This window comes from Scyliorhinus canicula, chromosome 5 (assembly GCF_902713615.1).
Source record: "Scyliorhinus canicula chromosome 5, sScyCan1.1, whole genome shotgun sequence".
In the NCBI taxonomy this organism is placed as follows: domain Eukaryota; kingdom Metazoa; phylum Chordata; class Chondrichthyes; order Carcharhiniformes; family Scyliorhinidae; genus Scyliorhinus; species Scyliorhinus canicula.
Window position 1 is genome coordinate 211,993,953 of NC_052150.1, and position 17,753 is coordinate 212,011,705.

General features: G+C 43.9%; 1 protein-coding gene across 8 annotated transcripts in view; it reads right to left on the reverse strand.

The window, feature by feature from the left end:
- The window catches only part of galnt11 (UDP-N-acetyl-alpha-D-galactosamine:polypeptide N-acetylgalactosaminyltransferase 11 (GalNAc-T11)), a 246,718-nt gene that overhangs the window by 14,139 nt on the left and 214,826 nt on the right, over positions 1-17,753 (reverse strand). For all 8 annotated transcript variants that reach the window (XM_038798429.1, XM_038798428.1, XM_038798430.1 and 5 more), the window contains 3 exons: positions 13,859-14,011; positions 12,383-12,607; positions 574-678 (listed from right to left, as the gene is read on the reverse strand). In XM_038798429.1, coding sequence (XP_038654357.1) covers positions 574-678; positions 12,383-12,607; positions 13,859-14,011 — 483 coding nt within the window. The remainder of the gene's footprint in view (positions 1-573; positions 679-12,382; positions 12,608-13,858; positions 14,012-17,753) is intronic.

The window sequence follows — 17,753 nt, forward strand, 5'->3', positions numbered from 1 at the left end:
AATTACTTCATTGGCTGCTCTTATGGAATCATAGAATGATACAGCACACAAGGAGGCCAATCAGCCCATTGAATCTGTGTTGGAGGGTTTACTTCAGAGGACATCTCTCCTTTGTCTCACTTCTTCCATTTCACTTCAAGGGCAGGGTATGTAAATCTGAGTGTGCAGCTTCTATTATTTCCTTTTGGTGTAGAGGTAAGAAGGTAGGCCTTTAACTGGTTGCAGCAGTGCTTCTGCGCTCATTCACTCACACATTAGCTACTGACAATGGTTTCCATCTCTGCTCCTGTCAGTTATCCATAGTTAAGGGACTGAACTTTTTGGGGGCTCCAGAGCCTGCCTCAGTTGCTCAGCCTTGTTGAATTATTTGTTAATCGGAAATACAGATTTCCTTCTCTTCCCGACAAGCATGGTCATTTCCGATATTCCACAAATGAAGGTTTCATTTGCTGAAAAAAAAGTCGCGAATTATGCTGATCCATGGAGGATTTCAACGGAGGGAATTTACCCCCGACTCAGGAAAGGACAATCGGGAATTTGGATGGAATTCGAAAGCTTTCAAAAGCTGCTCACCTGATCTGGATCTGATAAGTCACATTCCTTGACCACCACTATTCCTGCTTTCTGGCTGGGATGGTTCTGGGCACTGATGCATTTGGCTGTCTGTAGATGCCGTATCTGCAGAGAAATAGAATCAGGTTGGTTAAATCATAAAGTGATTTTTTAATATGATTGTTTTATTACTCAGATTCTGTTCAATGCCTCTCTTAGTCATAGAATTATGCAGAACTTCCAAGGTCCTGAAACATATAGCAACGTAGAATCACTGCTGCTCAGTAAACCGCGACCTTAGTCTCAGCTTTGAGATCCTGGTCCTCAAATACTCTTTTCCTTGGTCACTTGAAGGCGGAGTTGGCACATTGGAGGCAATGATGGATTTCATCGCCTATGTTTGCCTAACTTGAGAGTACCACATGGGCCTCCTCCTGTCTTATTGCATTATAACCTTATCAGTATATCCTTCTGTTCCCTCCCTCTCGTGTAGTTATCTAGATGCCTCTTAAATGCATTTATGATCTTCTTCGGCAGTCCCATGGGATCGAGGATGAGTTGCTTCCATTCCTGTTTGATGGGTTCTGAAATTCCTGGTAGGTCCAATGCGTGATGCACAGACTCTGCCACATGCAGGGCAGGTGTTACTTGAGAGGTAGGGTAGATGGGTGTGAAGAGGCTTGCACACTTCGACTCAGAACGTTCTTAATGAAGTTCCTCCCCGAAAGTGCCCTCTCCATTTTAGTTGGCCATAACCAGGGTCTCCCATGAGTCGTTGAGAATGTTTGCCCTCTGCAGGGATGTTTTAAGGACATCCGTCATGCATTTCCACTGTCCTCCTACGACTCTCCAGCCATGACTGAGTTCCAAGCAGAGCAGTTGTTTACGGAGTCTTGTGCCAGCCATACAAACTTTATGTCCTGCCAGCAAAGCTGTTTTTGTGCCGTGCTACTGGACAAGTTATACTGAGAGAGGATGCTGCTGTTGGAGCTCCTCTCTTGCGACCGGATTTGGAGGTACCTGTCCCATGGTTTCAGGTGCCTGCTGCAGGTCAGCCAAGTCCCCGAAGCATAAAAGAGCACCGGATCACTGCTGCTTGATAAACCATGATCTTAGTCCTGTGTTTGGGATCCTGGTCCTCTAATACTCTTTCCCTCAGTTTAACAAAGGCTTGGCTGGCATATTGGAGGTGGAAATGAGTTCCATTGTCCATGTCTGCCTTCCTGGGGGCTACGCGAAGTACGAAGTTGAGGCTACAATTTGATCAGCCATGATCTTATTGAATGGCGGAGCATGCTCAAGTTGCCAAAGGGCCCACTCTTCCTGCGTATGTTCATAGGCTTCCAAAATACGGAAAATGGTGCACGTTTTCCGGGATCCCGCTAATGAACTTAATTGACTGGGGAAGACGTTTTGCTGTGGGAGCTGGTTGAAAGAGGACATTAGTTTTCCGGGTCTTTAGTGATGGGTCCATTTTGTCAGAAGCTTCAGAGAAGAAGTCAACAATGACCTGGAGCTCTTTATTTTTGATTCATTTACAGGATGTGGGCGTCGCTGGTTAGGCCAGCAACTATTGCCCATCCCTAGTTGCCCTTCAGAAGGTGGTGGTAAGTTGCCTTCTTGAACTGCTGCAATCCTTGAGGTGTAGGTATACCCACTATGCTGTTAGGGAGAGAGTTCAAGGATGTTGCCCCAGTGACAGGGAAGGAGTAGCGATATATTTCCAAGTCAGGATGGCGAGTGACTTGGAGGGGAACTTGGACTTGGAACTTGTGACCTGAAGAGTTTCTGAGTGATCGAGAAGAGCGTTGATGTGATGACACAGCCTTGCTTGACCCCAGTCCGAAGATGAATTGGGTCAGTGGTGGATCCGTTGGTCAGAATCATGGCTTGCAAGTCACTGTGGAGCAGGCCGAGGATGGTGAAAATTTTTTGGAGTGGTAGGAAAGAGGTGGATGCTCCATAATCCGCCACGGTTGACAGTGTCAAAGGCCTTTGTGAGGCCAAAGAAGGCCTCATGAGTTGGTACTGGTCCCAGCATTTCTCTTGTAGTTGCCATGCAGTGAAGATCATGTCCATTGTGCCCCTTGTGGGTGGAATCCACATGGGACTCTGGGAGGAGCTCTTCAACCTCGGTGAGAAAATGATTCAGGAGGACACTTGCAATGGCCTTTCCTGTGACTGACCGACAACAGGGAACTTCCTCTGTATACTGCAGTTAGACTTGTCACCATTCTTGAAGATGGTCACGATTATGCCAAATGTGAGATCTTCAGTTGTACATTTGAAAATGTGAGACACACATCTGGAGTACTATGTACAGTATTGGTCTCCTTATTCAAAGAAAGATGCAAATGCATTGGAAGCTGTTCAAAGAAGATGTACTAGACTAATATTTTGAATGGGCAGTTTGTCTTTTGAGAAAAGTTTGGACAGGCTAGACTAGACTGGAGTTTAGAAGAGCAAGAGATGACCTGATTGAAACATATAATCTCCAAGGGACTTGACAGAGTAAATGTGGAGAGGATGTTTCCTCTTGTGGGAGATTCTAGAACTAGTGTCATTTTAAAAAATAAGGGTCGCCCACTGAAGGCAGAGATGAGGAAGATGTTTTTTTTCTCTCAGAGGGCCATGAGTTTTTGGAATTCTCTTCCGTAAAAGGCAGTGGAAGCAAAGTCTTTGAATATTTTTTAAGGCAGAAGTAGATAGATTCTTGGGGGTGAAAGGTTATCAGGGTTAGGCAGGAATCTAGAGTTGAGGTCACAATCAGATTTGCCATGACCTTATTGACCGGCGGAACAGGATCCAGTGGCCAAGTGACCTACTCCTGCACCTGGTTTATATGTTCTCACCATGATAGTGCTAGTTTCAGTTAGTGAGGATCACGGCTGTATGTTATCAAGGAATAGGCAGAGGATGACAACAAATTTCTGAGCGCAGCCAAATTTGAGAATATTATTTATCGTAACTTATACATATGGTGGCAAATTCCACATGCTAACTTTTGGATTCCTCATTAATCACTATCTTTTATAATTGTGTTCACTACTTTTGGACACCTCTTGTTTACCCTATCAAAATCTTTCAGCTTTTTTTTAACATTAATTCACTGATGAATGAACAGAAGCAGACCCTGAGCAAAATCTAGAGGGCATCCTTACTCACATCCAACCAGCATAAGAAATTGCCTTTATCGTCTACTTTTCCTTTATTCTAGTCAGTTTTAAATTCAATTTATCATCCTCCCTCTAATTTCATATCTTTTAAGTTTCTGCAATAGTCTCCTGTGCGGTACCTTGTCAAAGGCTTTCGAATAGTCTACTTGCATCACATCCACTCCACCCACCATATCTAGCACACTTCAACGAACTCTTAGGAGCTGTATAAATTAGTATGTATTGCCTCTCCTTATCCCTCCTTCCTAAATGTATCACCTCACCCTTCTCTGTACTAAACTCCATCTGCTGTTCTGTTTATCCTGCTAGATTATCTATGTCCTGTTGCAGTCAATTAGTATCATCCTCACTGTTTGCCACTCCTTCAAGTTTGATATCATTGGCAAAGTTTGAAGCCTTTTCAATCTTCCAACACATACCCACTCTCAGTATAACTCAGAAATGATTTGCTATTTCTCCCTTCATTCCTCCAAATGTGTTCTAAGACTTTTCCTCCTTCAGTTCAAACAACTTCCTATACTTTTACTTTTATTTATCATATCTGTCATCTTACCTTTAACTAATTCAGGATTTATGTCCTTCTCCTTTGTAAGGTATATGTCAATTTGGATAAAGCACATTTATTTAAAGCACACGGTAGCACAGTAGTTAGCACTGTTGCTTCACCACGCCAGGAACCCGGATTTGATTCCCAGCTTGGGTCACCGTATGTGCGGATTCTACACAATCGCCCCGGGTCTCCGTGGGTTTCCTCTGGATGCTCCGGTTTCCTCCCACAAGTTCCAAAAGACGTTAGGTGAATTGGACATTCTGAATTCTCCCTGTGTACCTGAACAGGCGCCGGAGTGTGGCGACTAGGGGATTTTCACAGTAACTTCATTGCAGTGTTTATTAATGTAAGCCTACTTGTGACACTAATAAAGATTATTATTATTTTGAAACCTCACAGAGGTCATATTGTGCGTCTCATCTTCTCATCTGGTGACGCAGGAAACAGGAATTGATCAAGGGTATGCTGGCACAGATATTCTATCACTGTCATGAGATGTTGGTTCAGACTGTCCTGGGAGCTCATCCAGAATAACTTGACCTCAGAAAGTTCATTGTACACCATTAGCCACCAGCTGAGTTGGTTTTCAGATATGCTGATCGTTTTAAACTTGGGTTGGGTATCTCAATTTTCCTTCCATGTCTCAGGTGACATTCAGAACTTGTCAGAAACCACACTTTAAGGAAACATTTACACTTTTGAATGCCCACGGTGCTTTTCCTCAACAACCACTATTGTTTTACACTACAGCTTATTGTGGCAAAAACAGTGACACCACCAGTCCCAGGCAGAATGAAGATAATTATGTGTTCCCCTGTCGATCATGACTGCATTTCTCTAAGTGGCAAGGATTGATTTTAAGCATTTAATTTGTATTACCCAAAGCTCTTTCAATAACAGCACATTTGGCTGGAGAAATAATTAATGTGTTCTCCAACTATCCTCCACTCACTGCATTTTGTAGAAGCAATAATCAATCTACGTAGCTATCCTCCACTCACAGTATATTTTGGAGAAATAGTCCATTTGTATTTTGCAACTATCTTCCACTTGCTGAAGGAATCACTTTTTATTGGGAGAAGTTGCTGTTGTTTCAATCGCGAGTTCCTGACTCTAAGTTGTTTCCTGTCGTGTGATGGTTAAATAGGTTCTGTTATCTGAGTAAATAGACTTTGGGATGACATAAACTGGACTCTTTTCTGTGAGTGCTGCCAAAGTCCCGCCCCCACCTCCATAACTATTGGTCAACATAGTGCACTCATTGGCTGACAAGATGGTGTCAAACAACAGTCTGTATCATTTCCAAACAAGGTTGGCCGTTAAGAGTTTTGGTTAGATTCCAGGAGACCCAAAGAGAACTGTAGATATTAATTTTCTTGATGCATCTCACATTTAATACAAAAATGTCACAAATTGTTGCCAATGAAATAATAATCTTAATAAAGACAGAATAAAAGAAATTTTTCTGACCCGCAGCCAGAAATTGATAAGCATCTGATTGACCCCTGGAGTTTTAAGCAGCTATAATTAATTGGGTTGGAGGATTTTAATTACTTTACCAGAGAGAGCAATCAGCCTCAAACGTTCTTGGTTGGCAGGTAAGCATCATAACAACAACTTGGATTTGTGAGCATTGGCACGGGAGATCTGGAAGTTCATTTAAAATCCGTCAGATTTTTAAACAACGGGCGGGATTCTCCGAGCCCCCGTGCCAAAATCGCGCTTGGCACAGTGGTGGATAATGGTGCATGGACGGGAGAATTGGCGCCAGTAAAGCACGAACCAGGCGCCGGTCGGGGGTCATTGAAAGAGGCCCCCGTGGCGATTCTCCACTGACAACTGGCCGAGTTCCTGCCGGCGTGTTTCACTCATCGTTTCACCCGGTGGGAGCTTGGACCCAGTCCGCAGCCATCCTGATGCTTGCCATTTTAACAAAAGACCCTGCTCCCATGCCCACATGTCTGTTCTTGGCCTGCTGCAATGTTCCAGTGAAGCGTAACGCAAACTGGAGGAACAACATCTCATCTTCCGGTTAGACACACTACAGCCTTCCGTCCTGAACATCGAATTCAACAACTTCAGATGATCAGCCCCACCGCAACCCATTTGTTTTCATTTCATTTTAACTGTCTTTTACCATTTCTTTCTTTCCTGCACCTTTCTCCTCTTTGCTTCCCCCTTCCCCTCCCCCCACACCTACAGTTCATCCTCTGATGTTAGTTTCTCTGCTGTTTGACCTTTCACATCTTTTGTCCTCTCTGGGGACTGCCATTAACACTCTTTCGCCTTGGTTTCTGTGGCCATTAGCACCAAGTTTCCCTGGGTTTCTGTGGCTATGACTCATCTTTCATTCCTACTCCACAGTATAAATATTTCCCACTCTCTCTGTCTGCTAGCTTTGACAAAGAGTCATCGGACTCGAAACGTTAGCTCTTTTCTCTCCCTACAGATGCTGCCAGACTTGCTGAGATTTCCAGCATTTTCCCTTTCGTTTCAGATTCCAGCATCCACAGTAATTTGCTTTTAATCAGTAGTAGGGAAAATGCTAGAGTCTATCCTCTTAGTTGAAGGATCAGTCACGAGACGACACAAGTTCAAGGTGAGGGGCAGGAAGTTATTTAAGGAAAAACATTTTTACCCAGAGGGTGGTGACAGTCTGGAATGCACTGCCTGGGAGGGTGGCACAGGCAAGTTGCCTCGTATCCTTTAAAAAGTTACCCGAATGAGTACTTGACACGTCACAACATTCAAGGCTATGGGCCAAGGTGGGCAGGTTTTCATGAGTCGGTGCAGACTCGATGGGCCGAAGGTCCTCCTCTGCACTGTATTATTCTGTGATTCTGTAATCAAGTGGGTAGCTTTATTGTGGATGGTGTTCAGCTTCTTTAGCGCTGTTGGAGCTGCACTAGACCTGGCAAGTTGATTGTATTCCATCACACTCCTGCAACAAGACATACAACTAACTGCCAAGGCTAGCACAGAATTGGTTGTTTCGGTCAATGCTACTGTAGCCTTGTGCTTTATACTTTGGTATCCAGACTGCTACAGGTGATGCAACAAATTTTATTTATACACAGTGCAACATTCTATGGTGGCTTACAGCTTTATAACAGGAAATTTGACACTGAGCCTCATAAGGAAACATTAGGGCAGACAATCAGGGAGCATTTTATTCTTTATTATTGTCACAGGTAGGTTTACATTAACACTGCATTGAAGTTACTGTGAAAAGCCCCTAGTCGCCACACTCCAGCGCCTGTTCAGGTACACTGACGGAGAATTCAGAACGTTCAAATTACCTAACAGCACATCTTTCGGAAATTGTGGGAGGAAAACGGAGCACACGGAGGAAACCCACGCAGATACGGGGAGAACGTACAGACTCTGCACAGACAGTGACCCAAGCCTGGAATCGAACCTGGGTCCCTGGCGCTGTAAAGCAACCGTGCAAACCACTGAGCTACCGTGCCGCCATTACCACACAGAAGGATGCTGATGCCCATCAAGGCACAAAGAGGTCAGATTTAGAAGAATGCCTTAAAGGAGAAATGAGCAGTAGGGATGTGGAGATGTTGGAGGGAATTCAAAAACTTAGGGGCTCGGAGGCTTATGGCAAGGCTACCAATGGTGAGGAACCAAAGTCCAGAATTCTGAAGAGGCCAGAATTAGAGGATATCTTGGAGGGTTGGGGATCTGGAATAGATTACAGAGATGGGAGAGGCAAGACCATGGAGGGATTCAAAAGGAGGATGGGGATTTGAAAATATAGATGAGAATTTTAAAATAAAGGCACTGCTTAATTAGGAGCCAGTGCATATCTGCAAGGCCAAGGACGATGGATGGAAGGAATATTAATAATTACGTCAGCGTGGAGTTCAATTTTATATTAAGTGGGTGACTGATACCATGTTTGCCAAAGTAAACGTTTTTATATTTTCCTCATGAAACCAACAAGTTAGGACTCTGGAAGATTACATGCCTCCTCGCCATGAGTGCAGGGTGGTATTGACTGCACCCCATTGGCCACTTCCAATGAGCTGATCTTTTCATTCGTCACAAGGTCTTCTTCCATCCCATTAACATGCAAGTGGTATATGATTCATCAGCCAGTGGTTTAGGACACTGGGCTAAATAGCTGGCTTTTAAAGCAGACCAAAGCAGGCCAGCAGCGCGGTTCAATTCCCGTACCAGCCTCCCCAAACAGGCGCCAGAATGTGGCGACTAGGGGGCTTTTCACAGTAACTTCATTGAAGCCTACTCGTGACAATAAGCGATTTTCATTTTCATTTCATTCAGGTAGGTTTATGCTTACCTTCCTGGTAGCTATAGGAATCCTTCACTTGGTTTTTTCCATTCAGCTCCTAATCTCATTACATCCTTGGTCCCAAACATGAAAATAACAGCTGAATTCCAAAGGGGAGGTGAGAGTGGCTTCCCTTTACATCAAGACTGCATTTGACTGAATGTGGCATCAAGGGGTTCGAGCAAAACTGAAGTCAATGGGAATCAGTCGAAAACTCCCCACTCCCAGAGAGTCGTACCTGGCACAAAGGAAGATGGTTGTGGTTTTTGGAGGTCAATCAGCTCAGCCCTGGGACTTCAGGATTCCTCAGGTCAGGCCATCTTCAGTGCTTCTAATCGTCTCTCCATCATAAGGCAGAAGTGGGGATGTTCACTGATGATTGTACAATGATTAGGACCATTCGTGACTCATCAAATAGTGAAGCAGTCCATGTCCAAATGTAACAAGACCTGGACAACATTCAGGTTTGGTCTGATAAGTAGCAAGTAACATTTATACCACACATTTGCCAGGCACTGACCATATTTAAGGAGAATCTAACCATCTCCCCATGACATTCGATGGCATTACCACCAGTGAAACCCTCACTATCAATATCCTGGGGATTAACATTGACCAGAACGTGAACTACATCGGCCATATAAATACTGTGGCTGTAAGGATAGGTCAGAGGTGCAGAATACTGCAGTGAATAACTCACCTCCTGGCTCCCCAAAACCTGTCCACAAGTCAGAATTGTGATGGAATAGTCTCCACTTGCCTTGATGAAGACAGCTCCAAAAACACTCAAGGACAAAGCAGCCCCGCTTGATTGGCACCACATCCACCACCTTAGACATTCACTCCCTCCACCATTGAGGCACAGTGGCAGCAGTGTTACCATCTGAAAGATGCTATATAGCAACTCACCAAGGTTACTTCAACAACACTTTCCAAACCTACGACTTCTACCAGTTAGAAGAATAAGTAATTACCGCCACCTGCAAGTTCCACATCAAGCCAAACGCGATCCTGATGTGGAGCTATATTGTCGTCCGTTCCATGTTGCTGGGTCAAAATCCTGGAACTCCCATTCGAACAGCATTGTGGATGTAACTACACCACATGGAATGCAACGGTTCAAGAAGGCGGCTCAATACCACCTTATTAAGGCCAATTAGAGATGGGCAATAAATGCTGACCTAGTCATTAACAACCACATCCTGTGAAAGAACTAAAAAATATACAGCAATCTGAAACCCTGGTAGCTAGGGGACAATTCTGTCATGATTCCTCCCAGGAACCTATACTCAGTGGCTGAATTGAGCATCATTCAAGTCCATCTGAGCCCTGATGGAACTGACTGTCGGGATTACTAGTTTGGTTTCTTCCTCCAATACCGCCCAAACTGCGTGACCCCATATTGTAATGATTTGCTGTATTCTGCACACGTTTTCTCTGCAACGGCGACCATACATGGACGAAAGGAAGGACACTGATAACTTAGACAATGATGAGGAAGCAGCAAAAGCACAAGAACGTAAGAAACAGGAATAACCTGACAACCCTTCGAACCAATTCCATTCAAGATTGTGGCTGATCTCCTACCTCAACTCTACTTTCTCACTTGAACCGGTGTCTCTTGATTTACTGAAGGTTGCAACATTTGCCTGCAGCCAGAGCATTGCGGCCGCAGTTCACTGAAGAGCTCATCACCGTAACAATCCGTACACTGCTAAATTAACAGTCATGTCCAACACCTCTCCCAGGCCATTCACCCTCAAATAAATAACATCCAGCCCAAGACCAATATTGATATTCACGTCACCTAACATTGCAGGGCCACTAGCTGCTGCTGGGATGCTCTCTGCACACATTTCAGAATAGATCATTGTTTTACTGCTGAATACAAATGCCTAACATTAATTACCACCTTGGTGAGAGTCTCTAATGTTTTCTTATCTACTCTATGTTCCTACTCTTCCCCCCCCATTACTGTGTGCAATTCTGGCCACCACCTTATAGGAAGGATAGAATTGCACTAGAGGGGGTGCAGGGCAGATGCACTAGAATTTTGCCTGGGATGGAATATTTAAGCTATAAACAGCGGTTAAATGGGCTTGGGTTGTTTTCTCTGGAGCAGAGGGGACTGAGGGGTGACCTGATTGAGGTGTACAGGGTTGAGGGGCATGGACAGGGTGGATGGGGAGTGGCTTATCCTGTTGGTTGAAGGGTCCGTTACAAGGGGAAACAAGTTCAAAGTGAGGGCTGGGATTCATATTGCATCAACCCAGTATTTGGGAGAGCAACCTGGCATATCTGCCTTTCTAGCATCAAGTGGACAATGATTGAGGAGGTCACAAGTATCCTTATGTGCTGTTGTCCAGAGAGATGGCAGCATTCCTATTGCTTAATGTCCTGAAAAGAAGCTTCTCCCAATCTGCAGGATAACAGACTGTAGAAAATTTTGATTCAGGATTCTTTGTCAGGACGGCACGGTGGGGTGGTGGTTAGCACTGCAGCCTCACGGCAACGAGGACCTGGTTCAACGCTGGCCCTGGGTCACTGTCCGTGTGGAGTTTTCACATTACCCCGTGTCTGCTAGGGTCTCATCCCCACAACACAAAGATGTGCAGGGTAGGTGAATTGGCCACGCAAAATGCCCCTTAACTGGGAAAAAATGCCCCTTAACTGGATAGTGTATACAGGAGGTGGAGGGAAGTGGGGCTGGTCAAGACGAGGGATTTGCATTTGGAGGAAAGGTTCGCCAGTCTGGAGGAGCTAAGGGACAGAGTAGAGGTGCCGAGGGGTAGTGAGTTCAGGTATCTGCAGGCTTGGAACTTTGCACAAAAGGTCTGGAAGGGGTTCTCTTGATTGCTGGGATACACCCTGCTGGAGCGACAGCTGCTTCCGGATGTGGAAGGGGAGGTAAGAATTGGGGATATATATAAGTGGCTTGGGGAGCAGGGAGGCGAGCGGGTGGTGAAGATCAAGGAGAAATGGGAAGCGGAGTTGGGAATGGAGATCAATTGGGGAGTATGGACTGAGGCACTGCGAAGGGTAAACATGACCGCCTGTTGTGCAAGGATGAGCCTGATACAGTTTAAGGTGGTGCACAGGGTGCATATGACTCGGGCGAGAATGAGTGGGTTCTTTCATGAGGTAGCAGATGAGTGTGAGAGGTGTGGGCGGTGGCCAGCGAATCATGCGCACATGTTTTGGGTTGTGAAAAATTGGGAAGATTCTGGGCGGGAGTGTTCGCGGTCTTAGCCAAGATAGTGGAGGAGGAGATGGGCCCGGACCCTTTGGTGGCAATATTTGGGGTTTCAGAGAGGCCGGAGCTCATGGAGAGGAGGAAGGCCAATATTTTGCCCTTCGCCTCTCTGATTGCACGGCAGGGATTTTGCTGGAGTGGCGGCAAGCATCGCCATCGGGGGTAGCAGCGTGGTTGGGTGACCTGTATGACTTCCTGCGGTTAGACAAGATAAAGTATGAGTTAAGGGGCTCAGCAGGGGGTTTGAGAAAAGGTGGGGGATATTTGTGACCGTGTTTGAGGGGCTGTTCATCCAGGGGGGCGGGAAACAAAGGGAAAATATCTGTACAGACTGTATAGTTGATTGTTGGGAATGTTTCCCTAATGTTTCCTGGGGTGTTTATTCGCTGTAACCTGTTTTAATACATGTTTGTAATAAAATGCATTAAAAAAAAAGAAATTGACAGAGATATACATTACAAACATTTACAAGAATTACTTTGTAAAACTTTTAACTGCAGATTCCTAGAAAATCTCAGGTAGTTTAGCACCTCATCACTGAACCTTACCCGTCCACGTTCGAGAACCTTGGGTCGTTTCACAGCTTTGTTAACCAACAACGGCTGTTGGACTCTGCCTCTTTCATTTGGTCCAATAACCTGCATCTCTGGGTACACATTGTCCAGATACCATTTGAATGATTTACAATCGAGTCTTTTTCGCAACTGAACTCGTTCACTGATATCACCATAACTCTGGACTCTGAGCTCTGGCCTCAGGGCAAAGTATTGTTCCTGGAATTTAAAAAGCTTCCCACAGTTAACATTGGAGATAATGAGATTTTGTTTTAAGCCTCAGAAATTGAAAAACCCTGGCATTGATGGATGAGAAGTACTAAACATCTCCGGAGAAAGCAATAACAATTTTTTATGGGACTGACTTTAAATAGCAACCGTTCTGTGAGAAAAAGACGTAAACTTTAGATTGCAGAGTAGCAATTAAGGCTGTAATGATTGTTTACAATGAAAGCATGGATATACAACCTTCTTCCTGTTCTATCCAGGTTTTGACTTGCTTACAACAACAATGTAAAACTCATCAAAACAATCAAGCAATGCTATTTGGTGCCAATTTAAGAGATTTTGGTTAAAGGGAAACCCCTTTTTCACTCATATTGTGCCCATTCGCAACCATCAATGAAGCTGGTAGTGGAATTGATGGAAAAATGTGGTCTTGCATCTCTAAGATTTAGCATCAAACCTAGTCCAAAGGGCAGCACAGTGGTGCAGCGGTTAGCACTGCTGCCTCACGGCACCGAGGTTCCAGGTTCAATCCCGGCTCTGGGTCACCGTCCGTGTGGAGTTTGCACATTCTCCCCGTGTTTGCGTGGGTTTCGCCCCCACATCCCAAAGATGTGCTGACTAGGTGGATTGGCCATGCTAAATTGCCCCTTAATTGGAAAAAATTAATTGGGTACTCTAAATTTATTTTTTAAAAACCTAGTCCAGAACATACCATAATAAATCAGGTTTGCAGCTTTAGGCTGGGCTATATTGTCCATTGAGGTGGTGTTTTTTACATCAGTGAAGCCATAAGAAACAAATGGTGAGAATCCCATAAATGTCTCCATCGTGCAACTTGCCAAAAAAGCTAATTATCGGTATAGTGGACAACCAACACATTCACTTAGCATACAAGCTTCACAAGTTTCAGTCACAGAAGATGTGAACTGGCACATAACTCACTGCTTTAAATGCATATAATGAGTGGTGGGAGACTAACCAATTTTAGGATTGACCTAGGAGGACATGGCCAGGTGGAGGGAGAAGTCAAAGGACAAAAAAAAAATCTAATTCTAAGCTCCCTTGAATACAAAACTACATCATAGCCAGATAAATATTCGGCAACTGTAATTGTATTGCAAACTCCTTTGCTACTTCCAGATAAACCAAAGCATGACATCTTGTCAATTAAAAATATATCCCAATGAATGAATTATTCTCATTTGTTGGATTGGCTGTAATTTGAGTAAGTGACAAATATACTTTATACTCATCCATCCAGACGTGTGTCAGGCGAAGGGAATTGTGTGCCATGGTATCCCGTCCGCCGGGTGAGCCATACGGTCGGCGTTTACGAAAAATATGCCCAACCCGGGAACATGGAATTATTTGCAGCCGGCCACCGCACATCCAAATCTGAATCAAAAATGCACAAAAGCAGAACGTTACCTGAACTGGAGCCACAGCAACAAAAAAACAAAGGTAACTTTCAAAACCAAAGTTCCAGAACCTAGAAACATTAAAAAATGTTACCAAAGATAAAATAATCTTTTTACAACAGTCCCTGGACTCCAGAGGAGCTTGAAGTGGCATTGCCTAAATGTATGTAATTCAGTTCTCTAAGTGACAGGCTGCAGTGGCCCAATTCTGGCCAATAATGAATTGCAATTTCTCACATTGAGAATCCTGATCTCAGGAAATCCATCGAGAGCAGCTGCAAGGTGGAGGTTAAGCTGCAAGGTTCAGCTGCAAGGCGGAGGTTAAATGCTTCCTTGCAGAGACGGATAGGAAATTCTGACTGCAGCAGTGTCAGGCAATCTCAAAAGCCTCTCGGACAACCCAGTTAAGGCGTGACACTGAAAGAGACCTGGATGTTTTTATTCAAGTTGTCTAACATGGATTCCACATCATGGCAGTCAATCTTTGAGTGTATTTTCCCAGTTTAGTTCTGTATCCTGCTGCCCCTACCTCATTAAGTCCTCCATTAAACTGAACATTAATATGTCCTTCCAGATAGGACACCTGACACCTCTTATGATTCAGTTCGTTCCACAATATATCCACACAATTCAAGATAGAAATGGCAGTCTTTTACGAAAGAAAAAGACTTGCATTTCTATAGCGCCCTTCATGACCTCATGACATTCCAAAGTTTCTATACCCAATGAACTACTTTTGAAATGTAGTCACTGTTGTGAGAACAGGAAACACAGCAGTCAATATGCACGCAGCAAGCTCCCACTATCAGCAAAGCCATCAATAGCCAAATAATCTTGTCTTATTGTTGCTGATTGAGGGGCATATTTTGGTCAGGTACGGGGAGGATTCATCTGCTCTTCTTCGAAACAGTGCCATGGGATCATTTACGTCCAACTGAGGAGGCAGGCAGGGCCTCAGTTTAAAGTCTGAATACATCAAGGGGGCTGCCAGCATCCAATGAGGAAATCAGCAAGAATGGGGAGGAAGTCAGCAAAGAATAAAAATAACTGAGGCAACTTACGTTGACTTGATGTCATTTTTAAGTGTTCTGACTGGCTACAGCAAACAGGGCGCACTTAATTAAAATTTCACATAGACTGTTCCAAAATAATTAGTTACCCCTTAAAAATTTGACTTTGTAAAAATGGTGTTCTAATATATTTTAACATACAACTACTGTTGTTTTAATTATGCAACTATGCTCTTGAAAATCTCTCATGAGTAAAAATATAGACCTAGTTTATCTTATTGTCAGCTGAGTAATAAAATGAGAGTGAAGTGCAATCTGAGCAGCACTTACAAATCCAGCAATGAGACACTTAATATAATCAAAAACAGTGCAAAGTAAGAACTGGGTATTACATAATGCAACTCACGCTTGACATTTTTAGTACCTCAATTACCTTGGTACTACAATTTTTAATTAAAAAGAGAAAGAAAAATGAAATGTTTGCTCTTATCATTGCAGATTTTATATATACAACTGTTTATTGCTAGTGACTTTGGTACCCAGAGTAACAGTCATCTTATCAAGCTGTATACATCTTAGTCCTTCTGTCAACTTCCCTGTTGTTGTACTTTATTCTATGTTGCAAATATGTGAATTGTTCCACATTCAATTTAAAAGTTCAGATGAGACAGCCCAACTGAAAGATTAAAGTCAGGCGACACGGTGACACAGTGGTTAGCACTGCTGCCTCACAGCGCCAGAGATCCGGGTTTGATTCTGACCTCGGATAACTGTCCGTGTGGCTTTGCACATTCTCCCAGTGTCTGCGTGGGTTTCATTCAGGTGCTCCAGTTTCCTCACACAGTCCAAAGATGTGCAGGTTTGGTGGATTGGCCATGATAAATTGCCCTTAGGTGGAGGTAGGGGGATAGGGTAGAGGTTTGGGGCCAGGTAGGGAGCTCTTTCAGAGGGTCGGTACAAACTCAATGGGCCAAATGGCCTCCTTCTGCACTGTAGGATTCTATGATCCAAAATGATTGTTTGTCACAGTTGATTGAATAATTGATTGGAAATTGTTTTGCACTTGCAGTTAGGTTTATACAATTCTGTTGAGCTGCAAATCTACAGTGTTCTCTTTATTTTTGCGCAGCCTGCTTGTTGCATTGCGCCATCCCTTTAAGGTTGCTGTGCAGCTGCGCACATCCATGTCTTAATGGAAACAATGGTTATGGGCAACCTGTTTGTTGCACTGTACAGTATATTCTCGACTGCAGTTCAGGCACGCTAAGAGGGAACACTACCATTTATACATATACGTTCTGGACTTAAATCTTCTCTTTGTTTTATTGATTTGAAATTAATTTACTAACTATAACTCAGTTCAGTTTTGTAGCACCTTTAACATAGTAAAATGTCCCAAGCACTTCACAGAAACATTTCAGACAGAATTTAACACCGAGCCATCGAAAGAGTTATCAGGACAAGTGGCCAAAAGCTTAATTAAAGAGGTACATTTTAAGGAGCGCTTTAAAGGAGGAGGGAGATGTAGAGAGCTCAGGAGGATTAGCGAGGGATTAACAGTCTCTAAATTCAGGAAACCCATCCACTGGCATATCTGACCACTTCCTAGGCAATTTGGATAATGTATAGAAATCTTAGAGGGCTTGATAGGGTAGATGCTGAGAGTCTGCTTCTACTGGATGGAGAGCTCAGAATTAGGGATCATAGTCTCAGGATAAGGGGTCGGCCATTTGCTGATTTTTTCACTGGTTGTGTTGGACACTGGCAGGCATCCTGATGTATTCAGGTGCAACTTCAAACTGAGATGAGGATCAAGATAAGCAGAGATTTATTCACTCAGCTGGTTCTGTACCTTTGGAAATCTGCTCGAGAAAGTGGTGAATGCTTAGTCCTTGAATACTTTCACAATTGAGATTGTTAAACTTTAGGACTCTAAGAAAACCCAGGGATTTGGAATAGGGTGGGAATGATCTGTTGAGCTGCTTGCAGAAAAATACTTTTCACTGTACCTCGGTACACGTGACAATAAACAAATCCAATCCAATCCAATGTGGCATTGATGTAGAAGATCAATTATCTTATACAATTGTGGTGCAGGCTCGAGGGGCCACATGGACCACTTGTGTTCCCATTTCACATGTTCTTTATTAATAATGATCTTTATTGTCACAAGTAGGCTTACATTAACACTGCAATGAAGTTACTGTGAAATGTCCCTAGTCACCACATTGCAACACCTGTTCGGGTACACTGAGGGAGAATTCAGAATGTCAAAATTACCTAACAGCAGGATAAAAGCAAAGTACTACAGATGCTGGAATCTGAGCATCTGAAAGCTTTGAAAAAGAATCATCGGACTTGAAACATTAGCCCTTTTCTCTCCCCACAGATGCTGTCAGACCTGCTGAGATTTTCCAGCATTTTCTCTTTCGTTACCTAACAGCATGTCTTTCGGGACTTGTGGGAGGAAACCGGAGCACCCAGAAGAAACCCAGGCAGACACAGGGAGAACGTGCAGACTCCACACAGACAGTGACCCAAGCCGGAATCGAACCTGGGACCCTGAAGCTGTGAAGCAACAGTGTTAATCACTGTGCTACCGTACCGCCCACGGTAAGAAGCGTATTCTTAAAAATTAACTCATTGTTTACTGCTGTCTGGGAAAGGAACAAATTACCATTTCTGAATGGGTTAAAAGTAGAATGCTAA